The 25,910-nt window shown below is 47.0% G+C and overlaps 1 protein-coding gene across 6 annotated transcripts; it reads left to right on the top strand.

Annotated features, from left to right (window-relative positions):
• The first annotated feature begins 349 nt into the window (after positions 1-349).
• On the top strand, positions 350-25,593 carry LOC119953652 (cleavage and polyadenylation specificity factor subunit 4-like). Of its 6 annotated transcripts, none has more exons than XM_038778131.1 (8): positions 350-489; positions 3,471-3,506; positions 4,284-4,436; positions 13,554-13,649; positions 16,013-16,106; positions 16,925-16,967; positions 24,772-24,837; positions 25,367-25,593. In XM_038778131.1, exons 1-8 carry the CDS (start codon positions 387-389, stop codon positions 25,442-25,444), a joined length of 669 nt encoding a protein of 222 aa, XP_038634059.1. In that variant the 5' UTR covers positions 350-386; the 3' UTR covers positions 25,445-25,593. The 6 variants fall into 6 exon arrangements, with proteins under 6 accessions (XP_038634059.1, XP_038634057.1, XP_038634056.1 ...); XM_038778129.1 differs by having other exon boundaries at positions 3,471-3,521; positions 4,287-4,436; XM_038778128.1 differs by having other exon boundaries at positions 3,471-3,521.
• The last annotated feature ends 317 nt before the right edge of the window (positions 25,594-25,910 follow it).

Raw genomic sequence — 25,910 nt, 5'->3', positions numbered from 1 at the left:
TCCATTACTCCTGCAAATAAATATCTGCGCATAATTCACAAAATCAACCAACACCTTCCCACAAGCACAAAAGGTCCATCTCAGCTTTCAAAGAACAACTCATTCAGCCACAATCCCTGCTGTGGAATCATGTCATGTGACCACTATAAACCTTGAACTTGGAAGTAATTAAATCAACTCTTTAATCAACGAATCTATGTTCATACTATAATTTGTAGTTAATTACAAAAAGTAATTTTAGACAGAATTAAAAGTTTTCAAAGTCCCAGCAGGCCCTGGCCACTGACGTGTGTATAAATCAAGTTTGTCGAGTCACATGCTTGTTCTCTCATGTTTACTGAGAATAGTATTGATGGAAGCAAGAGTTGAAACTGAAGCATTAAAAGATGCAAGAGTTGATTGCTGATTTACAAAAGATGAGATTTGATTTTGAAATTGTCTTGGAGCAGCAGAGAGGAATGATGGAATTGCCATTTTCTGGCATGGATAGTAAGGGGCACTTTATAATTTGGAGCTTAAACTTGGAACAAAAAAAAAGCTTCTGCCTATAAGATTCACTACAGCCTTGACATTTAAGTAGTCAGCTGTTGTTTACATAGTAATGGAAATTTTAATGTTATGGAAATGATTTTCAATGTCTAACTTTTATCATTTGTTTGGAAATATTCATGATTTTTTAATGTATTCATGGGATGTAATGGTAAGGTGAGGCCAGAATTTATTGCCCTTGAGAAGGTGGTGGTGAGTTCCCTTCTAGAACCACGGTAGTCTGTGTGGTGTAGGTACTTCCACCAAGTGCTGTTCTGGAGGGAGTTCCAGGATTTTGACCCATGACAATGAAATGAAAATCGGGATTGTAATCTGATTTGGGAGGGGAATTTGTGGATTGCCGTTTCAGGCAGTAGATGTTGTGGTTCGGAAGGTGCTGGGGAAGGAACCTTGGCAAGGTGATGCAGTGCATCTTGTAAATGACACATTGTAGCCATTGTATGCTGGCAATGGAGGAAGTGAATGATTAAGGTGGTGGATGGGCTGCCAATCAATTGGGTTTATCTTGAGTGTTGTTGGAGCTGTACTTAGAACATAGATAGAACATAGAACACTACAGCGCAGTATGGGCCCTTCGGCCCTCGATGTTGCGCCGACCTGTGAAACCATCTGAAGCCTATCTGACCTACACTATTCCATTTTCATCCATATGTCTATCCAGTGACCACTTAAATGCCCTTAAAGTTGGCGAGTCTACTACTGTTGCAGGCAGGGCGTTCCACACCCCTACTACTCTCTGAGTAAAGAAACTGCCTCTGATATCTGTCCTATATCTATCACCCCTCAATTTAAAGCTATGTCCCCTCGTGTCGGTCATCACCATCCGAGGAAAAAGACTCTCACTGTCCACCCTATCTAACCCTCTGACTATCTTATATGTCTCTATTAAGTCACCTCTCAGCCTTCTCCTCTCTAACGAAAACAACCTCAATTCCCTGAGCCTTTCCTCGTAAGACCTTCCCTCCATACCAGGCAACATCCTAGTAAATCTCCTCTGAACCCTTTCCAAAGCTTCCACATCCTTCCTATAATGTGGTGACCAGTACTCCAGGTGCGGCCGCACCAGACCATTGCAGAGTATTCCATTGCACTCCTGACTCATGCCTCAGCCTTTTTTGAAGAGTTGGGACAATATTTTCCAAAACTTCTGAAGTTCTTAAAGCAAAGTTATACCTCACCTTATAATAATTCATCCTGCTATTCATTGGTTCAGATTTCATCCAGTACTTTGAAACTTAGTTTCAGGTATTTAAAGTAGACAACAATTTCAATAATGCCAGGAAATATTAATGGTAGCCATGATGTGGAGATGCCAGTGTTGGGACTGTGGTGAGCACAGTAAGAAGTCTTGCAACACCAGGTTAAAATCCAACAGGTTTGTTTCGAATCACTAGCTTTCAGAGCACAGCTCCTTCAAGGACTGTTAGACTTTAACCTGGTGTTGTAAGACTTCTTGCGAGGAAATGTAAAGGCACAAGATCTGCTACCATATCCAAAGTTTGAACCCCTAATTCAGTTTGTGTTTTTCTCTTGCAATCATTCCTGAACTATTTTGTGAGAACAGGAGATTGAAAGGCCAATTCCTGTTGTTGTAACTTTAATAATTTGAGAACAGAAATTTGAGCTCACTGAAAAAAATCCGGTTCGATTTTCTTGTTGTATGACAAGCAACACAATACTAGTCAATGATTTTGGTTCCAAACTTCGAAGCAACCTTGTCCCTTGGAGGATGTTGTCCTCTTTGGAAACTGGGATTTGATATCAGGGTCTTGTTTGGACTGGATTGACTCCAAGGTGATAGGTTGAGAATTGGATGGTTGTAAACAAGCCAAACCTTTTATGGCAGGCTCAGTACATCATAATGGTGGCACGGTAGCGCAGTGGTTAGCATTGTTGTCTCAGCGCCAGGGACCCGGTTTCGATTCCGACCTCGGGTCGCTGTCTGTGTGGAGTTTGAACGTTCTCTCCGTGTCTGCGTGAGTTTCCTATGGGGGCTCCGGTTTCCTCCCACAGTCCAAAGATGTGCCGGTCAAGTGGATCAGCCATACTAAATTGTCCCTTAGTGTCCACAGGTTAGGTGGAGGTTACAAAGTTACTGGGATAGGGTGGGGGATTGGACCTTTTCCGATGCTGGTGCAGACTTGATGGCCAAATGGCCTCCTTCTGCACTGCAAGATTCTATGGGGGCTATTCCTAAGTCGCACAGATCTGGAGTAGGCCACGACACTTTGGGTGATTTGGTCTATTGATGGGGAAGGGTTCTATCTTTTCGGAACCCCAGAATCCTGCAAGTCAACACCCGAGAGCACTCCTTTCTGGCCAGACGTGAATCTTACTAAATGAGCTGAGTACTCGGTTAGAGCTCAGCAGTATCCATACACATTTTTCAGAAATCACTGAACCTTTACTCTTGGATCTTTGGTATAGATAAACATTGACTATGAAAGAAAGGTTGTGGACTACATGTTGAACATTGGAATATCAAGTTATGTGGATTTTTTAGTTAATTTTAAACTCTTTGTGCTTGTCGTACCACAAAAAAGCGCTTAATTCTCTTATTAAAATGAGATGCATCTCACCTGAAGAATAGTAGAATATTCAATGTGTAAATCTGTTTAAGCAGAGTGCAAATTTAACTTTTAATATGCGGTAAAATATTTTAGGGCATGTTAGAACATGTAAGAAGGTTACTATCTCTAATGCAGTAAAGTGAGTAGCTATTGGTGAAGGCTACAAAATGTTTAATGTGTAGGTGTGAGCAAAAAATGTTGGAGTCTGGTATTAACTGCAAAGATGTGAGAAATCCATTAGCTTAAGCACTATGTGGAAACTCTGATTAAATGAAATAGATGCAGAAACAGAAGACTAGAATCAAGTCCATAATCTTGCAGCCCTGTAAATCTTATGGTCTTTCTTTGCAGAATCCAGTTCAGCAGTCTGTGAGCTTTTCATTCAAGGTAAATGCTCAAAAGGTAAGATCCGTAAATGTACTGAGAATGTGACCCCTTTATGTTTATAAATGGGTTTTCCATGAAATGGGGCAGGGCAGGTTGGAGTTACTGGGTTTTCCATGAAATGGGGCAGGGCAGGTTGGAGTTACTGTGGGTTTTCCATGAAATGGGGCAGGGCAGGTTGGAGTTACTGTGGAGAGTTTAAGGGTTGGCTGTGTGGGGAGACCTTCTAGAATCTAGAAACAATCTATATGGGGAACTATAAATGAGAACCTGCATAAACAAATTCCAAGCAATGATCATGAAGCATACCCCCCTTCATTTCATAATGTGGATGGTATCCTGTGAATTAAAATAAATATTGAATTTAAGAAATGTCTTCTAGAAACAGTCAAAATCAACCTTTATATAATTTATTTAAAGTTAAATGTGTCAGTTGACAATTAATAACTACAAAAATTGTTGAAGTATTTGATACAACTTACTAAGTAGATCATTGTTAATGAACTCCTCATGACAATATCTATGATCCAGATTACAGTCTTAGTGACAGAAAAGGTCAAATTCTGGTTTTATTACGTGCAATTTTGTTGGATTATTCAGTGTCTTGGAAAATTATATTCCGTGAGTGTCAACATTTCAATATAATCAGAGGCCTTCCCCAGAACATAATTTTCACATTGAACCAGATAGATTTTTCTCCTATGCTCTCTGTGCACCCATTCCAACACTTCAAAAGTCTTGCTGCAGTTGTAGCTAATGCTATCTTTTTGGTTATGGCAGAAGAAATGTGCCCATTTCGACATTTGTGTGGCGACAAAACCATTGTATGCAAACACTGGCTCCGAGGTCTGTGTAAAAAAGGGGATCAGTGTGAGTTTTTACATGAGTACGATGAGGCCAAAATGCCACGGTGCTACTTCTATTCAAAATTTGGTAAGATTTCTTTCTATGTATTAGGATAATAATTGACTAACTTGAGAAGTTTCTAAGATTTTTTTTTAAAAAAACTTTCCCCTAAGATTTGAAAAGACTTGGGCCACATTTCAGCATCGTCGTCGTGCCCAACTTGGTGCTGGGATGAGACCGTTGAATCTTGCGAGAGGCCTTGAAGTTCTATTTTGGCATCAGCAAGGAATCTCCTGTCAAGGCCCCACTTTAGTCACTTCCTGCACTGATGAGCCAAGGCCCCACTTTAGTCACTTCCTGCACTGATGAACTTCCTGCACTGATGAGCCAAGTGTAGGAAGACTATTCGAGGATCGGGGCTCCATTTTTCAAGGCAGCCCTGATCTTTCGATCCCCAGGCTGGCAGGGTCACTGGTAGGGTGCTAGGCTCGCAGTGCCGAGGTGTCCAGGTCCCAGGTTGCCCTTGCCAGGGGACGGGCCCGGTGTACATTGCCCATATGAGGTTGGGTGAGGGGGTGTTCGCGATTCCGCAAGATTTAAGTTGGGTGAAATGGGAGGGTCCGGAGGCTGCGGTGAAGTCGCTCCGAGGAGTCGAAAGATCTGGGTTGCCTTTAAAAATGGTGCCCCAATCCTTGAGTAGTCTTACTGCACAAAGCTCGCCAGTGCAGGAAATGACTAAAGTGCGGCCTTGACGGGGAATTCCTCATCAAGGCCAAAACAAACGGCAAAGTGCCGTTGAAGAGGGGGAGCGCTGAGAATCACCCCGCTAAACCCACCCAAAACCAGACATAGAATGTTTTTAGTTCAATCGCTGTGATGCTGAATGAAAGTGGTCAGTCAAACCAATTGTAATTAATTGCTATAAACTTCTAAAGCTAAACGTTATAAACATGGGCTGGTTTAGCACAGTGGGCTAAACAGCTGACTTGTAATGCAGAACAATGCCAGCAGCGCGGGCTCAATTCCCGCACCGGCCTCCTCGAACAGGCACTGGAATGTGGCGACTAGGGGCTTTTCACAGTAACTTCCTTGAAGTAACTACTTGTGACAACAAGCGATTATTAAAAAAATAACTATAGGGCTGGAATTTTTCCAATTGATAGCTAGGATTTCTACCCATTAAGCACCTCAAACATTGAGCTTAGTACATTTCTAATTGTGAGGCCAAGAATAAGTCTAAGTGTACATAATTAATTTTTACACTTCCCTGACCAGGATTTACATAAAACAGAAACATTATCAGTTAATGTTTCTACAAAGAGTCTAATATACTTCGTTTGTACAGTTCCTAATTCACCAGTATCATTGCAAGAGGAATTCATTGGTCTGGGAGATTTTACATGAAATGCATCCTTAAATAACTTTTTACTTTATGCTTTTAAATAAGATTAAATAGGATAAGGGCAGCACGGTAGCACAGTGGTTATCCCTGTTGCTTCACAGCGCCAGGGTCCCAGGTTCGATTCCAGGCTTGGGCCACTGCCTGCGCAGAATCTGCACGTTCTCCCCATTTCTGTGTGGGTTTTCTCCAGGTGCTCCGGTTTCCTCCAACAAGTCCCAAAAGATGTGGGGTCTGATTCTTCCCCCCCCCTCCCCCGGCCGGGTGGGAGAATCACCGGGGCGCCGCACAAATCGTGCCATGCACCGACCCCCGCACCCGATTCTCCCACCCACCCCCCCCCCGAAACCAGCGCCGTGCGAATCACGCCGGGCCGCTCGGAGATTCGCTGCAAACGGTGAACGGCGATTCTCCAGCCCGGATGGGCTGAGCGGCCTGTGACAAAAATGACAGTCCTGCTGCCGCCGTTCTAACCTGCTCTCGGGCCGGCGGGACCTGAGGCTTCAAGGGTCGGGAGCCGCTTTGGGGGGGGGGGGCGGTCCAATCCCAGGGAGGCCCTCCGGAGTGGCCTGGCCCGCGATCGGGACCCACCGATCTGAGGGCCGGCCTCTCTGTCGGCGGGCCTCCTTTCTCCCACCGGCAAGCCTGAATCCATATGCCACTTTTGTGCGGGGCGGCCTGGGGCCCAAGGCGCCATGTCTTTTACGCGGCACCGGGTCTCTGACAGTGCGCTGAGCCCCCACGCCCCCCGGTAAATCGCGCGTCGCTCCTCCTAGCCCCACGGAGACTGGAGAGTAGGGGTCTGGGAACGGGTGCCGATGTGGGACTAAAACACTCCGGGTTTTACTCCGGCGTCGACACTTAGACTCCCGTTGGGAGAATCCCGCCCTTGTCGTTAGGTAATTTAGACATTCTGAATTCTCCCTATGTGTACCCAAACAGGCGCCGGAATGTGGTGACTAGGGGCTTTTCACAGTAACTTTATTGCAGTGTTAATGTAAGCCTACTTGTGACAATAAAGATTATTATAAAAAAGATTATTATTATAAAGGATTTTATGTGCTTCAATGGGTAAATATTATTTAGTGTTGGTATTGAATTACAGACGGCAAAGGCTTCAAGTTCAATTAATGTCTGCAGCACCATGATTGACATCAAAGGATGAGAAAAGTCAGCTATGATCAACATGAAATAACCTGTGAAAATTTAATGAGACAAAATAGAAGTTGGCTGTGGTGGCCTGCTGGCCTTGCACCTAGAGTCAACTGCTGGTATCACCAATTGGAAAGCTGACCATATTGCGTATAATATCCTTTCCAATTAAATCAATGGACTGAAATCATGGACAACGCTCGATTTTTCAGTCGGTACACCTCCGGGGCAAAGCTGTACACTGGGATAGCGGTGAACATCTAGGCTATGCTTTTAAGTGCACATACTGATAAATAGGTCCGCTGGCCAGACATTGGAAACCTTTTGCAACCTCTGGATCTTTACCCCAACAGAATGTATTGTCTTCAGAGATGGGGCAAGGAGAGAAAGAGATTTTTAAAAATTAATTTAGAGTCTCGCAGTGTACATCCTATATCTTGCTCCCTGATGGAGATAGTGATTTTTTTTTTTAAAAAGGAAATCTGTAGCAATTCAATTGAGCCAAAAGTATCTATGGGAGGGGAGGATGAAGAACAATGTTGTGACCATTCTTTTTTTTTTCAATAATTTTAATTAAAAATTTTTACAGAAAATATAACAACAATGAAAAGCAACAATAAAACACCATAGTAACTGTAACACCCCCAAGACCGTAGCAACGCATGTATCTCACTCCCCCCCCCCCCCCACCCCCCCCAAACCCAGTATACAACAAGAGAACTTAAAAATAAATTTAAATTAAATAAACATAGTCAACGCCACATGAAATAACCTGTGAAAATTTTCCCCCCTCCCCCCCCCCCCCCCCCCCCCCCCCCCCGGTTGCTGCTGCTACTGTCCCAGTACCCTATCGCTGAGCCAGAAAGTCGAGGAAAGGTTGCCACCGCCTAAAGAACCCTTGTACCGATCCTCTCAGGGCGAATTTGACCTTCTCCAACTTAATAAATCCTGCCATGTCATTGATCCAGGTCTCCACGCTTGGGGGTCTCGCATCCTTCCACTGTAGCAAGATCCTCCGCCGGGCTACTAGGGACGCAAAGGCCAGCACTCTGGCCTCCTGCACTCCCGGCTCCACCCCAACCCCAAAAATCGCGAGTCCCCAGCCTGGCTTGACCCTGGATCCTACCACCCTCGACACCGTCCTCGCCACCCCCTTCCAGAACTCCTCCAGTGCCGGGCATGCCCAGAACATATGGGCATGGTTCGCTGGACTCCCCGAACACCTGAGACACCTGTCTTCACCCCCAAAGAACCTACTCATCCTAGACCCGGACATGTGGGCCCGGTGCAGCCGGATGAGGCTAAGCCGCGCACATGAGGAGGAAGAGTTAACCCCCTCCAGGGCATCAGCCCATGTCCCATCTTCGAACTGTTCCCCCAGTTCCCTCTCCCACTTAGCCTTTAGCTCCTCTACTGACGCCTCCTCCACCTCCTGCATTACCTTGTAGATATCAGATATCTTCCCATCCCTGACCCAGACCCCCGAAAGCACCCTGTCACTCACCCCCCTCGCGGGAAGCAAAGGGAATCCCTCCACCTGCCGCCTAGCAAACGCCTTTACCTGCAGATAGCTGAACATGTTCCCCGAGGGGAGCCCAAATTTCTCCTCCAACTCCCCCAGGCTCACAAACCTCCCATCAATGAACAGGTCCCTCAGCTGTCTGATGCCCGCTCTGTGCCAACCCTGGAACCCCCCATCAATGTTCCCCGGGACAAACCGATGGTTCCCCCTTAACGGAGCCTCCATCGAGCCCCCCACTTCCCCCCTATGTCGCCTCCACTGCCCCCAAATCTTGAGGGTAGCCGCCACCACCGGACTCATGGTATACCTCGTAGGAGGGAGCGGCCACGGCGCCGTTACCAGGGCCCCCAGGCTTGTGCCTCCACAGGACGCCATCTCCAACCGTTTCCATGCTGCCCCCTCCCCCTCCATCACCCACTTGTGCACCATCGACACATTAGCCGCCCAATAATACCCCGAAAGATTGGGTAATGCCAGCCCCCCACCATCTCTACCCCGCTCCAAGAAGACCCTCTTCACCCTCGGGGTCCCATGCGCCCAAACAAACCTCATGATGCTGCTAGTCACCCTCCTAAAAAAGGCCCTAGGGATAAAGATGGGCAAACACTGAAAAAGGAACAAGAACCTCGGGAGAACCGTCATTTTGACGGACTGCACTCTACTCGCCAGCGATAGCGGCACCATGTCCCACCTTTTGAATTCCTCCTCCATCTGCTCCACAAGCCTGGTAAAATTAACCTTGTGGAGAGTCCCCCAACTCCTGGCCACCTGCACCCCCAGGTATCTGAAACTCTTCACTGCCCTCTTAAACGGGAGCCTCCCAATTCCCTCCTCCTGATCACCCGGGTGCACTACAAATACCTCGCTCTTGCCCAGATTCAGCTTATAGCCCGAGAAGCCCCCAAACTCAGCCAACAGCTCCATCACCCCCAGCATTCCCCCCTCTGGATCCGCCACATACAACAGCAGGTCGTCCGCATACAGCGATACCCGATGTTCCTCCCCACCCCACACCAGGCCCCTCCACCTCCCAGACTCCCTCAGCGCCAAAGCCAGAGGTTCTATCGCCAGTGCAAAAAGCAAGGGGGACAGGAGGCACCCATGCCTGGTCCCACGGTAGAGCCTGAAGTACTCTGATCTCCTTCCATTGGTAACTACACTCGCCATCGGGGCCTCGTAGAGCAACCTCACCCATTTGATGAACCCCTCCCCGAATCCGAACCGCTCCAGCACCTCCCACAGGTACCCCCACTCAACTCTATCAAACGCCTTCTCTGCATCCAGTGCCACCACTATCTCCGCCTCCCCCTCCACCGCCGGCATCATAATAACATTTAACAATCTCCGCACATTCGTGTTAAGCTGTCTTCCCTTGACAAATCCTGTCTGATCCTTGTGTATCACCCCTGGCACACAGTCCTCTATCCTGGTGGCCAGGATCTTCGCCAGCAACTTAGCATCCACATTGAGGAGCGAGATTGGCCTGTATGATCCACACTGCAAGGGGTCCTTATCCCGCTTCAGGATCAGAGAAATCGGCACCCGCGACATCGTCGGGGGCAGAGCCCCCCCCTCCCATGCCTCATTGAAGGCTCGCACCAACAGATCCGCATACTTTTTATAAAATTCCACCGGGAACCCACCCGGCCCCTGCGCCTTACCTGACTGCATTTGACCAATCCCCCGACTAGCTCCTCCAACTCTATCGGCGCCCCCAGCCCCTCCACCAGCTCCTCTTGCACCTTTGGGAAGCGTAGCCTGTTCATGAAGCTCTCCACCCCCCCCCCCCCCCCCCCCCCCCACCGGTGGCTCCGACCGATACAGTTCCTCGTAAAAGTCCCTAAATACCCCGTTCACCTCTCTGCCCCCTTCTACACCACATTCCCACCCTTATCCGTCACTCCACCAATTTCCCTAGCCGCATCTCGCCTACGGAGCTGATGCGCAACATCCTGCTCGTCTTCTCCACATACTCATATACCGCGCCTTGCGCCCTCCTCCACTGTGTCTCCGCCTTTCTGGTGGTCAGCAAGTCAAACTTGGCCTGCATACTACGCCGTTCCCCCAGCAACCCCTCCTCCGGGGCCTCAGCGTACCTCCTATCCACAACCAGGAGCTCCCACACCAGTCTCTCCCTCTCCCTTCTTTCCCTATGGGTCCGGATGGAAATCAGCTCCCCACGGATCACTGCTTTCAGAGCCTCCCAGACCATCCCCACCCGGACCTCCCCCGTGTCGTTGGTCTCAAGATGCCCCTCAATATTTCCCCGGACCCTCCTACACACACACCTCTTCATCAGCCAGCATCCCCACATCCAGACGCCACATCCAGCTGGTCCCGCACCTCCCCCATCTCCAGATCGACCCAGTGCGGAGCATGGTCTGAAATTGCTATGGCCAAATACTCGGCATCCTGCATCTTCGGGATCAATCTCCTGCTCAGGACGAAAAAATCTATTCGGGAGTAAACCCTATGCACATGGGAGAAAAAGGAATACTCCCGCGCCCTCAGCCTCCCAAACCTCCAGGGATCCACCCCTCCCTTCTGGTCCATAAACCCCCTCAGCACCTTGGCCGCTGCCGGCCTCCTACCCGTCTTTGAACTGGACTGGTCCAGTGGGGGATCTAGCACTGTGTTAAAGTCTCCCCCCATGATCAGGCCCCCGCCTCCAAGTCCGGAATGGGGCCCAACATACGCCTCATAAAGCCAGCATCATCCCAATTCGGGGCATACACATTTACCAGCACCACCTGTTTTTTTCCCACGCTGAAGAGATGCCAAGGAGGTGTGGCAGGAGGGGGGGGATGACCCCATGTCGGGAGGGGCCAGGTTTTGGCGGGAGTTACCGGGGTCAGCAGAAGTCAGCTGACTCACAGAAGTACGATGGAGGGTGCGTCGCGGCTAGGAGGGGTCCTAGCCTAGGAGGGGGTGGGGGGGGGATACCGGGTTGCTGCTGGAAGGGCTAGGAGGGAGCCTACCCTTCATAATAAATCTGCCCTCCTTTTCCGACACCACCTCCGACGCCTCGAACGCCACCCTCTTCCCCACCAGAATCGCCACCCCCTGGTTCTTCGCGTCTAATCCTGAATGGAAAACCTGCCCCACCCACCCCTTCCTCAAACGAACCTGGTCCGCCACCTTCAAGTGGGTCTCCTGGAGCATAGCCACGTCCGCCTTCAGCCCCTTCAAATGAGAAAATACCTGAGCCCGCTTAACCGGCCCATTCAGCCCCCTCACGTTCCAGGTGATCAGCCGGATCAGAGGGCACCCCGCCCCCCTCCCCTGCCGACTAGCCATAGCTCAACGACTGCTCGCCCCGCCCGACCCGTTCCCCATGACTATACCGCCTCCCCTCTCCCCCCCCCCCCCCCCGCCCACACCGGCTCCCTCCTAGCCCTTCCAGCAGCAACCCGGTATCCCCCCCCACCCCCTCCTAGGCTAGGACCCCTCCTAGCCGCGACGCACCCTCCATGGTACTTCCGTGAGTCAGCTGACTTCTGCTGACCCCGGTAACTCCCGCCAAAACCTGGCCCCTCCCGACATGGGGTCATCCCCCCCCTCCTGCCACACCTCCTTGGCATCTCTTCAGCGTGGGAAAAAAAAACAGTAGAGGCCACACCCCCACCGCCAGCTCCACCCCTCCTGCCCCGCAGCGCGGGAAACCAGAGGAAAGCCCACGCTTTCACACTGCCCCACCCCACCCTTCTGACGCAGCTCCCAAATTCCAGCTCCACCCCATCCCCCAGCCCTATACAGAAGAAAAAACAAACCCCCAACATTCCATACACAAAACCATACCCAACAGACCCACCCGGAAACAGAGCAAACACCAGACTAAAAAACACATGTCAAAATTACAAAAACAGCAACAGCAACGACCGTAGTACACCGGACCCCGCAGCCTCCAGACCCTAGTTCGAGTCCAGCTTCTCCGCCTGTACAAAGGCCCACGCCTCCTCCGGGGACTTGAAGTAGTGGTGCCGGTCCTTATATGTCACCCACAGACGAGCAGGCTGCAGCATTCCAAATTTGACCTGCTTGGCATGCAGCACCGCCTTTGTCCGGTTAAACCCGGCCCGCTGCTTAGCCACCTCCGCACTCCAGTCCTGGTAGATTCGCACTACCGAATTCTCCCACTTGCTGCTCCTCTCTTTCTTGGCCCAGCGCAGCACACACTCCCGGTCACTGAATCGATGGAACCGCACCAGCACCGCCCGCGAGGGTTCATTCGTCTTGGGCCTCCTGGCCAGCACTCTGTGGGCTCCCTCAAGCTCCAGGGGCAAATGGAAGGACCCCACTCCCATCAACGAGTTCAGCATCGTGGCCACATAGGACGGAAGATCCGACCCCTCCAGCCCCTCCGCCAGGCCCAGATCCTCAAATTCTTCCGCCTCGTGCGAAAGTCCAGCTCCTCCAAGCGGTCTTGGCACTTTTTGTGAAGTGCCTCGTGCATCTCCACCTTCCCCACGAGGACCACGGCGTCCCCCTCCCGCTGCCGCTGCAACTCCTGAATGGCTGCCCCCTGGGCTGTCTGGGTCTCAAGCAGCTTGTTGGTAGTCGCATTCAGGGAGTCCAGCAACTCAGCCTTCAGCTCACAAAACAGCGCAGAAGAGCAGCATTGCTGCTCCTGCGCCCACTTCCACCAGTCCTCGGGTGCTCCGCCGGCTGCCATTTTGTCCTCCTTCCCCCGCTTTTTCTGGGGAGCTGCTGCAGCCTTTTCCTTTGCCCCACTCCGGGTGCGCACCATAAATTTCAGGGAATGTTCCTCCAAACACCTTCCCCCACCGGGGATCGTCGAAACAGCGCCGTTTGGGGCCCTAAAACAGTCCCGAAAGTCCTTTAATAGCGGGAGCTGCCGAACATGCGGCTTAGCTCCACATCACCACAACCGGAAGTCGTTGTGACCATTCATAATCATCTATTCCTTTTTCAAACATAGCAGGATGCTTGTTCAAGCATAGGAAACTAGGATTCAAATTATCTTCATTTTTCTTTCCCAGAAAACCTACTAAGGTTAAACTTTTGATACGGGTTATAGCAGCATAAATCTGTTCCATCACTATCAATACTTAGCATAACATTGATGCACTGGGATACTGAGCTCTTATAATTTGCTATCTTTTTGATCCAGGTGAATGTAATAAGCAAGAATGCCCTTTCTTGCACATCGATTCACAGATAAAAATTCATGACTGTCCCTGGTATGACCGAGGATTCTGCAAACATGGTAAGTAACTGCTGATTTTTATCTTTCATTATGTTAATACTCTACTCAATACCAGTTTCTCTAGAGATTCAAAGTCCTTGCAAAGACTAAAGGACTGCAGACTCCTTTTTATTCTCGATGTGAAATACTTTTCATTCTTAGTCACGATTGTCCAGCCGATGGAAAAATTAACAACATCAAAGAAGCAGATTTTATTCTCTCTCTGCTGCTGTTCTACTTCTGTTTCCATTATTGCGTCACTCAAAATGAACAGTTTTGGCTGGTACTGGCTATCGGCAGAGTAAGTAAATAGTTTGAATCCTGGTGGGGTTTATCTTCGGAAATTGTATGGTGCTAGCCTGGAATTTACTTCTCCAAGTGTGACTAAAGGAGAGCTTCATCTGGCTTCAGGTTGACACCATCAAGGTGTATAAAAATGAAGACAAAGAAAGAATATAGGATGGGTGTTCAATGTTGGCTTGTTGCCAGCAAGCGAATGAGGATTGAATGCAGGAAATCGGTCGGTCATCGTGATAAATCTTGACGACAAAATAGGAAGTCGTTCAGCCAATCAGATATCATACTGGAACTAATAATGAATGACACTCTTCTGTTCTCTTCCAATGGACAATTGATAACATTAGGGATTATTGTGCATATTATTCAAAGTTCTCTGGGTCTGTGCCAAATTTTTGAATATTAAAACCTTTTCAGCATCTGGAATATGCATAAACCAGAAATCCCAATGTCTGCATGAGGCCAATTTGGGTTGAAAACACACAATCGCCCCTTTTGAGTTTACAGATTACATTAAATGACTGCAAATATACCACAGTCTGAAACAGTCTTTTATAAGCACCACTCTTTCTAGAAGTCTGTAATACCGATTTTAAAATGGCAATTATTTGAGTGCTTCTTCATATAGGTGCTGAAGGAACATTGCATATAGTGAAGAAAGTGCTGAGAGCCATTGATTACAATACTCCTGCTGTTCTGTATGTAGCAATATTATTAATTCCAAAGTGCTTTCCAGCTATACTGTTTAATAAATCACATTAATTAATAGCCAATAGAAAGAATTTTGAAGTATATAGAATTATGGAACTAATACAGCACAGAGGGGGCTATTCAGCCCATCTTGTGTGTGCTGGCACCCTGTCAGAGTAAGTGACCTAGCCCCAATACTCCACCTTTTCCCTTACAGTAAGAAGTCTTACAACACCAGGTTAAAGTCCAACAGGTTTGCTTCGAATCACTAGCTTTCAAAGCACAGCTCCCTCCTTCAACTGAGGAAGTAGCTGTGCTCCGAAAGCTAGTGATTCGAAACAAACCTGTTGGACTTTAACCTGGTGTTTTAAGACTTCTTACTGTGCCTACCCCAGTCCAACGCTGGCATCTCCACATCATGGCTTTTCCCTGTAGGCGTGCAATTGTTTTCCTCTTCAGATAATGATACAATTCTCTTTTGAAAGAAATCTGCCTCCACCCCATGCTCTCTCAGGTAGTGCACTGCTGATCCTAATCACTCACTGCATTAAAGAATTCAACTCAAATTGGTGTCCTCTAGTTTGTGATCCTTCACTCAATAAAATAAATTGTTTCAATTTCTCCAGACTGAACTAGAATTGGAAATTTTCGTACAACATACAGGAAATTGTTTAGCCTGACTTGGTATTTCTCAGTGAAAGGAATGATGACCATGTGCATAATGAACCCAGCAGCCTGGTTAGTAGTTCCAACGAATGCGGAGCATTTGTACATTAGTTTCCCTCAGTGCAAGTAACATCAAAAGAAATGTAATTCTGATCCAAAGAACTGAAAAATAAGAGAATTGGATAGTGCTTTGGTAGACTGTTTCTTGTTGAGATCCTTTCGTCAGAACTATCATGAAGGGTTTTAGTACAAAATGGCGACTTTCTCTTTGCTGATAACTGACCAGTTCATTTCTAGAACGCGAAGTTTTACTTGTTTCATCTTGTAGATGGTCTTAGTTCATTGGGAATGTTGATAAAAATAAACTACATTTCATATTATTTGTTTTGCACTTTGAAGTTTTTTTTATTTTCATTCAACCCACGATCATTTAGTTTTATTCGCTGAATGAATGGTTCTTTTGCTGGGTATATTATTGGTTAATTACATACTGGGAACCAAGGGTAGCATCAGATATAAGAGGGCTAAATCCAAGATACATTTGGCATTGAGGTGAGGTTATTCAATAGTCTTGAACACAAGACAAAGATTGAAATTTATCTATGCAGCTGGACCAAGTTAGACATGACAAAATACTGAACTTTTGAAAACTCTGAATGTATAAAATTTTACAAAAAGTGATAATTAACGATATATATTAAATCCACTCACTTGAACTGTTTTTGTGGTAGGCCCACTCTGCAAGAATAAGCACACCAGGAAAATAATGTGTGTGAATTATTCAGCTGGCTTCTGCCCTGAAGGGACAGCATGTAAACTTTCACAGTAAGTATTGTACAAGTTACATTAAATAGTGCCCTCTGTGGCTTGTTGAAGTAGCTAGGATCCTCAACTATGATCGTCTATTTCAGCTGGTATGAAGTTGGGTAGAATCCTACTATGTAGTTAAGTGTTGAGGAATTATTTGTTCAAATATCAGATGATGGCTTCAAATGTTTTTATCCGTCAAACATTTGAGCACATACGTATTGGCGGCTTGGATCAATAGGCAGAACTCTCACATGTAACTGATGGTTGTGAGTTCAAGTCTCACTTCAACAAAGAAAAGGCATGTCAGCGCGGTACTGAGTGCTGCATTGTTGGAAATGCATATGCTATCATTCATATGAGATGTTAAGCATTTCTAAGGTGGCAGGACTCTCACCGTATGAATTGATCATTTATCTTTGTGGAATCCTGCTGTGCACAAATTAGTAGCTGTGTTTATTAACTTAACAAAAAATGGCTTCACTGCAAAATTAAGTTACTCGGGTGTGAACTACTGCTGAGATGCTCTGAGGGGTAGTAAGGGCTACAAGTTCTCTTCACCTGTTGTAGAACGTCTGCCCAACTGCAAAATCCTAGTGATGCATGCATTCTTTTCTCAGCTGAAAATGAATGTCCAAGAACCCATCCTTCTTCATTTCAAGTGTTGATGGCAACAGGAATTTGGAAATAGCTTGAGGAATCTTTTAACTTACCGACAGTTTAAAAAAAAAAGAGATGCAGAAAGGGAAACAAAAGAAAAACATGCTTCAGTGCAGCAATTATTTTCTTCTGGTGCCAAATGACTTGAATAATTATTCATTTTCTACTTTTTTCAGCCCAATTAAAGAATTTACTGAGTGGAACAGCGATCTAAGCAAGGTAGGTTTAAAGAATATATTTTCTCTTGAACTGGCTTCACTGAAGTACTGGTTGGATAATGTATATATTGGTATCAATACTGAAATTGGGTTAAATGTATTTAATGAAAATCAATGTTAGGAGCTAGAGACACCCTGACAAAAGTAAAATTGTATACATTTAAGATGTATTTGTGTGTATTTCACAGAATCACAGAATAATACAATGCAGAAGAGGCCATTCGGCCCATCAAGTTTGCACCAATGCATGAAAATCACCTCACCTGTCTACGTAATCCCATTTGTCAGCACTTGGCCCATAGCCTTGAATGTTACGACATGCCAGGTGCTCATCCGGGTACTTTGTAAAGGATGTGAGGCAATCCATCTCTACCACCCTCCCAGGCAGTGCATTCCAGACTGTCACCACCCTCTGGGTAAAAACGCTTTTTCCTCAAATCCGCCCTAAACCCTCCTGCCCCTTACCTTGAACTTGTGTCCCATCTTGACTGACCCTTCATCTAAGGGGAACTGCTGCTCCCTCTCCACCCCGTCCAAGCCCTCAACCTTCTTTAAAATTGGATCCAGGGGCAGTCAGTTCAACAGAGTCAAATGAGTTAATTATTTAACTGTTTGGTGGCTGAGTTGGCACGGTCGCAGCCCATATTCAAAGGCAATGAACCCCCACGTGAATCTCACCATTGCTGGCTGTCTCACCGTCTCAGTCACCAGTCTCGCGCCTCAGCAGCTCACCGCTAACAAGGAAGGAGCCGCTTTTAAACACTCAGGTCAACACACAAGAATGGCGGTGCACAGATCTGGCCAGGCTTCCCGCCGCCGTTGATGCGAGATGGAACATCCTGTACCCCGAGAGGGTCAGAGGTCTAGATGCAGGGCCAGCAATGCCACCTGGGAGGCGGTGGTTGTCAGTGGGGCAGCATGACCAGGAGGACGCTAAACAATGTTGGAAGAAGACCAACAACCTCCACCAAGCTGCAAGGATAAGTTATAACCTCTCACCTAGCATCAGTTCAGTCTGCCACCCCTCAAATTCCCAGATCGCTGGCTGACATCTCACACCCTCCCCACATTGATCTTGATGCTTGTTCCTCGGAACTCCCTGGCACCACCAGCACAACCCCTTCATGTCCAGATGTGGTGCCCACGCATGTCATCTGCTATAGACCCCCGACCCATCAAGCGTGCGGCTCACAATGCCCTCCCTTTGCCCCGCAGGAGAAGGTAGCCCATAATAAATGGGAAAGGGCCAAGACAGGAAGGCGGAGTCAGGGATTTCCAAGTCCTCACCCCCTATGATGGATGGGCCCTGGGGATCGTGGGGTTAACCGAGGTGAGAACAGTCACCAACAGTGAGGTTGGCCTGCCCAGCAGAGTGAGCATCCACAGCTGTTCACCCAGATGACCTGCCTCAAGTGAGTGTCAGACAAAATGATCCTTCCCCCTCACTGACCACACGTCCATTGTCTCGCAGGATCTCCATCTGATGACGCCTGGCCATCTAGAGTCATTTTACCCCCCCCCCCCCCAATTCCCCCACCACCCAAGAGATCACCTCTGAGGAGACCATCAGCGAGGTGTCACAGCTATCACCCCACCTTCCACCAGAACAGAGACACACACCTTTGTGGGTGTGTCCCATTGTGCCCCAGAAGCTTGTACACTAACCTGGTGAACGCCACACAGTTGCTGATGCACATCAGGTGGAGGCAGGAACATCCATGGGAGACAGCAGTCAGAGGTCTGCTGGATCCCAGGACTCAGCTGGGTCCCAGTCAGATGCCGAGCCTCTGGACAAGGTTCTCCCAGAGCTGATGCAGCTGTTAGGGCACAGCCGTGACATTCGGGAGGGGATGTCGGGTACATTCCAGTGACCACTGATCCGGTTGGAGGAGTGCCAAGGCTTCAGTCGCAGGAGATGTGGCTGACCATGCATGGCACCGAGGCTAACACTGCTAGGATGGCGACCTCTGTGGGAAAACCTGGAGCATGACGTCTGCGTTTTTGAGTGTTGGTGTCCAAAGCATGGCTCAGTCTGTGACAATCATGACTGAGGGCCTCGACATCATGTCCCAGTCACTTAGGGACATGTCCCAGATGCAGGTGGACATTGCCGAGGCAATGCAGAGTGTGGCCCAATCACAGAGGACCATTGCTGAGGGCATCGGCAACATGGTGCAGACAATGGGGAGCAGCCAGGGCTGGCAAAGCCAGATTACTGAGACCTCTAGTGCTCACTCCAGCTTCCCCTCCATCCCATGGAGACCCCCGGGCCCTAGAGGCACCTTCAGGGCGGAGTAAGGCTGGATGCCGACCTGGGGTCTGCCACCAAGGAGATGATGGCGGACTCCAGTTCTCGTAAATTCTCCCCTCCTAACATTTGCCCATCACGAGGACAGCAGGCAGAACAGGGTGGCATGGCGACACCAGTTACACTGGTAGGTTGGCCGGGAACCCAGCTCTGGGCCGGGGGAGAGGGGGGGGGGGGGGGGGGGGGGAGAGCAGGGTTGCTGTCAGCAGAAAGACAGGAGGCAGAACTTTGCAAAAGCTGGACCACCAGAGCTTTCCTCACAGCAAGTGATCATCACTCTCTCCTGTCTTGTCCATTGACCCGCTGATAGCACCGCCGCAGACCCATCACCCTGCAGTGATGTTACACAAACCCTTAGAAGGTGGAACAAGATGGCCGAGGAGTGGGTGGTGTGATGGGGGTGGGGGAGGGAAATGGGGGGTGCGGTAGTAGGGGCTGAGCTGACTGACGTAGCTAATTCCAATGTGAATCTCGTGGGGGAGGGCCGCTCTGATCCTCCTTGGCATGCCGAATCCTTGACACCGCCTGTCCTCCATCCTCCAGCTCTTCCTGAAGCTCCTCACCGGGCTCGTCCTCCAGCCCTCCTGGTCCTCCTCCTCTTCCTCCTCAGATGAGGCTGCGTGTCCCCCCTCCTTTTCTTCCAGCATGTCACCCTGGTGCTGTGCTAGGTTGTGGAGGGTATACCAGACCACCACAAAGCAGGAGACCCTATGGGGGGGGGATGTACTGCAAGGCACCACCAGAGCGGTCAAGGCATCGGAACCGCATTTTGTGCAGTCCGATGTACTGCTCAATAACCGCAAGGGCCTCATTACTTTGGGTTTCTGCCTCGGTCTCAGGCCTCCACACTAGTGTCATCAGCGGGTACCCCTTGTCCCCCAAGAGCCAACCAGTCATCCTAGGGTGGTCTGTGAAGACGCTGGGAATCTGCAAGTGTCCCAGGATGTAACTGTCACGCACGTTCCCTGGATAGTGTGCACACATGGGCATGATACGGAGGCGGTGGTCGCACACCATCTGAACATTCAGGGAGTGGAACCCATTCCTGTTAATAAAGGGCACTCCCTGATGCCCTGGTGCACACAAGGCGAAATGCATGCCATATATTGCCCCCTGGACCTGGGCATCCCAGCAATGGCGGTGAATCCTGCAGTTCAGGCATCTTGGTGGGCTTGGTCCAGGTTGAAAGTGATTTAGTTGAATGCCCGGGCATACAGGGCATCCGTGATCTCCCGAATCCATCTGTGGGCTGGAGCTTGAGAAATGATGCACTGCTCCCCACTTGAGCCCTGAAATAATCCGGTATAGAAACAAACAGGGCTGAGGTGACTTTCACTCTACCGGGAGCCGTTGTTCTCGTCCATGTGCCATGTCCGTAAGTACGTGGCACAGGCGCTGCACTGTCTCTTTGCTGAGAAGGAGTCTCGTGCAGCACATGTTGTCCACCATCTTATCGAAAGACCAATGACGCCTGTATAACTTCGGCCTTTGGCCTCCTTCTGTGGGTTTATCCTCGGCCTGATGGGCAGCCGGTTCTTCAGGGTGTACGATGGTTCCCTGCACATGGGGTGCTGCCTCCAGCCTGCGTTGTCGCTGCTGCCCCTTCTCTGGGGTCTGCCTTCCTTGGCTGCCACCAGCAACACGAGGGCAGCCTCTACGGGATTCACACCAGGCCGGGATCTCAAATCCCATAAGCATCATCCTTAGCATGACACACTCCTTCTCTTGAGTGCCATCCAGCGACCCAGTTTTACTGGCAAACCTTGCTCTGCATACTCACCCCCGGCAACATCAGGAGCCACTAGACCCCAGGCCTCTGTAGTGCTCCAATGCCCTCCTCTGACCCACACTTTCCCCTTTGGTCATGAGAGGATCTTCAGTGCTGAAGGTAATGCTGTTTAGTATTTGATTGTTGGCAGCTGTCTCTATGCTGCTGACACTCCTAGAGTTTAGGCTTCAAAGTTTCCTGCAGATGCTATGAACTAATCATCCTCTGAGGCATGGTCCACGTAGCCTGGAGTAGGCATGGCTTAAGTGTCCTGGAGTAGGCACTTGAAAGTTGCCAATATTTTGTTTATGAAACGGTCAACAGTCACAAAGATTTGAAAATCAACTACATAACATTCCACATATCTCACTAACCATTAATCAAAAAGGAAGCATCACCATTCCATATTGGCACCAATACAAAGTTATATCAGCTCATTTTCACAAAAGAAACAAAAACACGGCATCACCCCTTGCAGGTTCCTCTATGTAAACTCGGTCTGAGAATGTGTTATCATGTCCAGAACTTTGTCGTAGAAATGATCTGTCCATCAGCGTGTAATTTGTCCCATGTATCAGTTCCATTCTCCGTCTAGGAGCCGCAGCTGTGCAGGTCCTCCCACACGGCCCAATCACACCGGAACCAAATCCTGGCCTCCACATATTCCACTGGTGCTTGAGATACAGTTGAACATCCTCGACCTCCAGCGTGTTTAACCCGCGGAGATGTGCCAGTTATATGCAGCACTCACCACACCCGCAATCTGCAAAAGCATTTCTTCAATGGCGGTTGAATCATGCCCATTGCTTTTGGAATGTTAATGCTTATGGCTACATGCAAGGTTAAATGTTCTCTTACTTCGTTGTAGATGGTACACACACTCTGCAGAATATATGGAGAATAAATGCTTTTGAATTCACAGAATGCTAATTTATTATGCACACAAAAGTCAAAGACAAGAGGCAGCAGCTTCTGCTAGCCTGACTGATTGATTGCTTCAGAATATTTATCACTGTTTCTCAATATGTTTTCTAATTATTTTTCACTGGTTTTAAAATTTATATCTGCTATCTTAATTTGAAACCCTTAAATTCTAATTTTGATCGAGCACAAATGCTTTGTTTCAATTACCACAAGAACAGAACCTGTAACATAATTCAGCTGGCTGTTTAAATTACAGCACAGTCACCTCAATCAGTGGCATTTATGCTGTTTTGTTTCATTAATTACAGCTAGGAGATAACAAATAAAGAAGACATTGCTTACCCCTACCCTTGAGTATCAGTACAAAACATTATCCTTTTCCCAGAGAGAATTGGAAGTGAAATGCAAAATCCTAACTTCAACAAAAACGAGGGCTGGAGATGGAAGGGCGAAATAAGCCAGGACGTTGCAACTCCAGTTGTTAGGCTCACTTCAATCATGTTTTGAAGTCTGATTTTTGATTTTTATATTTCGCGAGTGTGCGTCCGATTTCTATCACTACCCCCGCCCACTCGAAAGATTCCAGTTAACCTCCACAGCTGTGTTGCTGCTGGAATTGGGGAATTGAGATTGTCACGACATCGTCAAGTGGTAATAAAGGAAATTGAGAGAGATACCCTGTTGTTGGAGCAAAATCCATTACTGTAGTGGGCAGAGGGGAAAGGGGAAACCCATTAGAAGACAGAGGGGTTAGAACGAAGGGCATTGACTGGAAATAACTTGAAGGAAGGTCATTTTATCTTTTCTTTTTGGAAAAGCTATTTGTCCTCCATTTCCATGTTTGGTGTGCTGAACCAGGGCGTGGGAGCAGCAGGAATTGGGCAGAGCTCTGTGGCTGCTCTCCCCATTTCCCAGAGCATTGCCAATAGTGCACCATGACCAGGAATTGAAGCATCTGGAGCTGCTAAAAATATAGGGCTTCCAGTCCTTCCAGTGCAAGCCGGGTTGAATTTGTGCAACTTTTGGGAAAGTCGGATGCAAGGGACATTGGGGTCTCAAGGATACATAAAACTTCAGATTTACTACAGCCCTAGCTTTTATTTATTTATTTTTTAAATTGACTAAATTAGTAAAGGATTATGTGGGAAGCAAACAGGTTATTTCCTTTAAACAAACACATTTTACTGAGCGTTGCTAGTTTATTTAGCCAGTATAAAAACAATGATCTTTCAGCCATATCACTGGCTGGGAAGTTTCCTGTTCAATTAAATTGAATTTTTGAAAACCATTTAATGTTTGCATCGATTCACTGATCTCTGGCACATGACGGTGTTGATCGTTAAATATTAACATGGAGTATCGATCCAAATATGCATTTTTCATCATTCATATTGATAAATACATAGAATCTCACCTCCAGTGGAAAAAGTGCACCTGTAAAGATTTTGGTCAGGGAACAGATGTAAAACTGGTCTATTTTGAGTCAAGATTTCTCTTATCAAGAACTGCAACTGCTCTGAATTTGCAGGCAGAGATGTCTTGAGAATTTAATGATTAAATCATAACTCAATGCAAAGTCTCTAGGAAGTATTTATTTCCCTGGCCAGTACCGGACACTGGCTTTGAAATGGTTCTGACCACCAATATCAGAATAATTACAGTTAGTGCAGGTATATACACGGACACCTCTGCTGCCCATAAAATAAAATATAAATGTCGCCACAGTCCCAGAGGATCAGAGGCTGCTTACTCCTTCAAGAGCTGACTGGTGGTCGTTTAACCTGAGTGTCACTGTACCTCAGTCAAGGGGCAAGGTACAGGAATTGAACCCGCGCTGCTGGCATCGTCTGCATCATGAACCAGCCGTCCAGCCAACCGAGCTAACAACCTCCCCATGGAAATAAATATGCTGTCCATATTACACCCAAGAATACCTTGAACACAAAGCAAGTAACCTTACTACCAGATTTGGGAAAATACACAAATGAGACTCACTGGTTTACATGCATTTAAATGTTTAAAAAAAAAACATGAGTGCTTGAAATATGATTGGCAGTAAACATTCAGCAATGGCCTGTGGCTGTGTTGCTTCCGAATTGTCACTATAGTTGATGTCAGCTCTCCAGCAAACTTCAGCTTAAATTCACCACTGGAGTATCGACATGCGAATGTCCAATTTCAGGTATTCAGGGACAAATATTTCATCCCATTTGAATAAAAATTAATGACATTCTTCCGAAATCTATGCTTTAGAAAGTCATAACTGGAATGTACACACAGGAAAAGTTTGGAAAACTGCTACAGTGGCATAGTGGTGCTGTTACTGAATTAGTTATCCAGAGACCCAGACCCAAGGTAAGGCTCTGGGGACCCAGGCTAATGACCATTTTCGATTGCTGTAAAAACCCATCTGGTTCACTAATTTCCTTCAGGGAAGGAAGACCCACCGCCCTTCCTAGTCTGACCTACATGTCACTCCATTCTTAAATGGCCCAGTAAGCCACTCCGTTCAAGGACAATTCAGGATGAGAACAAATGCTGGCCTTTCCAGTGACTCCTACATCCCATGAAATAAATGATTTCCCAGAGTATGCTGAGTTTCACTGTTGGAATTTAAAGTAATAATTACAGCTATTCTGAATTTAAGACTAGAATATCTCATCCATGACCATAATCCCACAACGATGGTAATAATGTGACTTCAAACATTTCACCTGGCATCCATGTGGCACTGAATTTATCAGTGAAGACAAAAATTCTGTGTTCACCTATAGGAAGTGTCTGAGATCTCACTTTTCGTGACAGGCAGCAGCACCGAGGCAACCCTTTTTTGAAGGCCACAAGTCTATCGACAAAGTGACGTGCTTCAAGGTATACAATTTTGTATATGTTAATGCTAGTTATTTGATAGTGGGGTTACTTAACTCATCAACTCTTAGTTTATCAGTTTAAATAAATATGTCTCTGACACAGCTGTAATCCTACCCAAATTGAGGGAGGGAGTAAATGGAAGGGGTAGGGGAAGAAATCAAGGAGATGTTCAAATGGCAAGTGTTTGTCTCCAAAACTCTTCTTTCTATCCCTGATTAGTACTGAGTTTTGTCACGAATCAATATTTGCACGGAATTTATTTTTATGGGGAATAATATATAAATGATTTTTTTTTTTAATTTAACTTGTGTTCAGATCGAGTACAGTTTGGAAAATATGGTACTTCTGAATTGTATTTGTAACAAAAGAAATTTAGTGAAATATGATTAATTCAACTAACTGGAAACGTATAGACATATACTTGAAAATAACATTTAAAATTTAAGCAAATGTTACTTCCTAAATTAAAAGAAACTTTATTGCGACACTCAAATTTCTGATTCTTCTCTATTTCATTCCGTATTTTCAGTGTAGGGAGAAGGGGCACTATGCTAACAAGTGTAACAACCAGCATCAGACAATAAACAAACACTGGCTTGTCGATTAGGAAAAACTGTGTAAATATATTTGAAATCCAGGACTGTCCAAGGATCTAATCAGCAGAATTGTGTTTCTTCTTTATCGAATACTATAAAAAGTCAAAATTTTCTTTCCAAATTGTATCATTCTTAAGCAAAATAAAATAATTGTAAACTAGTTTATTGCACTTAATCATGGTTTCACTGAAATAACCAGACTTTCTCCCTGTTATAATGCTTAACTAATAACAGAAGATCAGGCATTATCATGTTAGCAGGGAGATGCTAAAAATTGAGTACTGTATTGAATGTTTTATCCTCAAGAATCTCGGACTTCCATTTGTCTTGAATGGGAAACACTCTTCAGCATGATCCTTCCAACTAAGGGATGCGCTGCATAAGTGGTATGGTAGTTGGGTCACATGATAGTTATCAGTCTTTTCTTCTTCTTACCTCATGTTTATAATGGCAATATAAATTTTTCGGTATCCTTAC

The sequence above is a fragment of the Scyliorhinus canicula genome, chromosome 18, assembly GCF_902713615.1.
Source record: "Scyliorhinus canicula chromosome 18, sScyCan1.1, whole genome shotgun sequence".
NCBI classification, from domain to species: domain Eukaryota; kingdom Metazoa; phylum Chordata; class Chondrichthyes; order Carcharhiniformes; family Scyliorhinidae; genus Scyliorhinus; species Scyliorhinus canicula.
Note: the sequence above shows the minus strand (reverse complement) of the source record. Positions and strands in the feature narration are given on the sequence as shown.

Excerpts from the sequence above, each read along its gene's own strand:
- LOC119953652 (XM_038778128.1), top strand. The coding sequence starts at position 387 with ATGCAAGAGTTGATTGCTGATTTACAAAAGATGAGATTTGATTTTGAA. Across the intron at positions 4,437-13,553 it reads CTACTTCTATTCAAAATTTG|GTGAATGTAATAAGCAAGAA; the intron begins GTAAGATTTCTT and ends TTTTTGATCCAG. Across the intron at positions 24,838-25,366 it reads ACAAAGTGACGTGCTTCAAG|TGTAGGGAGAAGGGGCACTA; the intron begins GTATACAATTTT and ends CCGTATTTTCAG.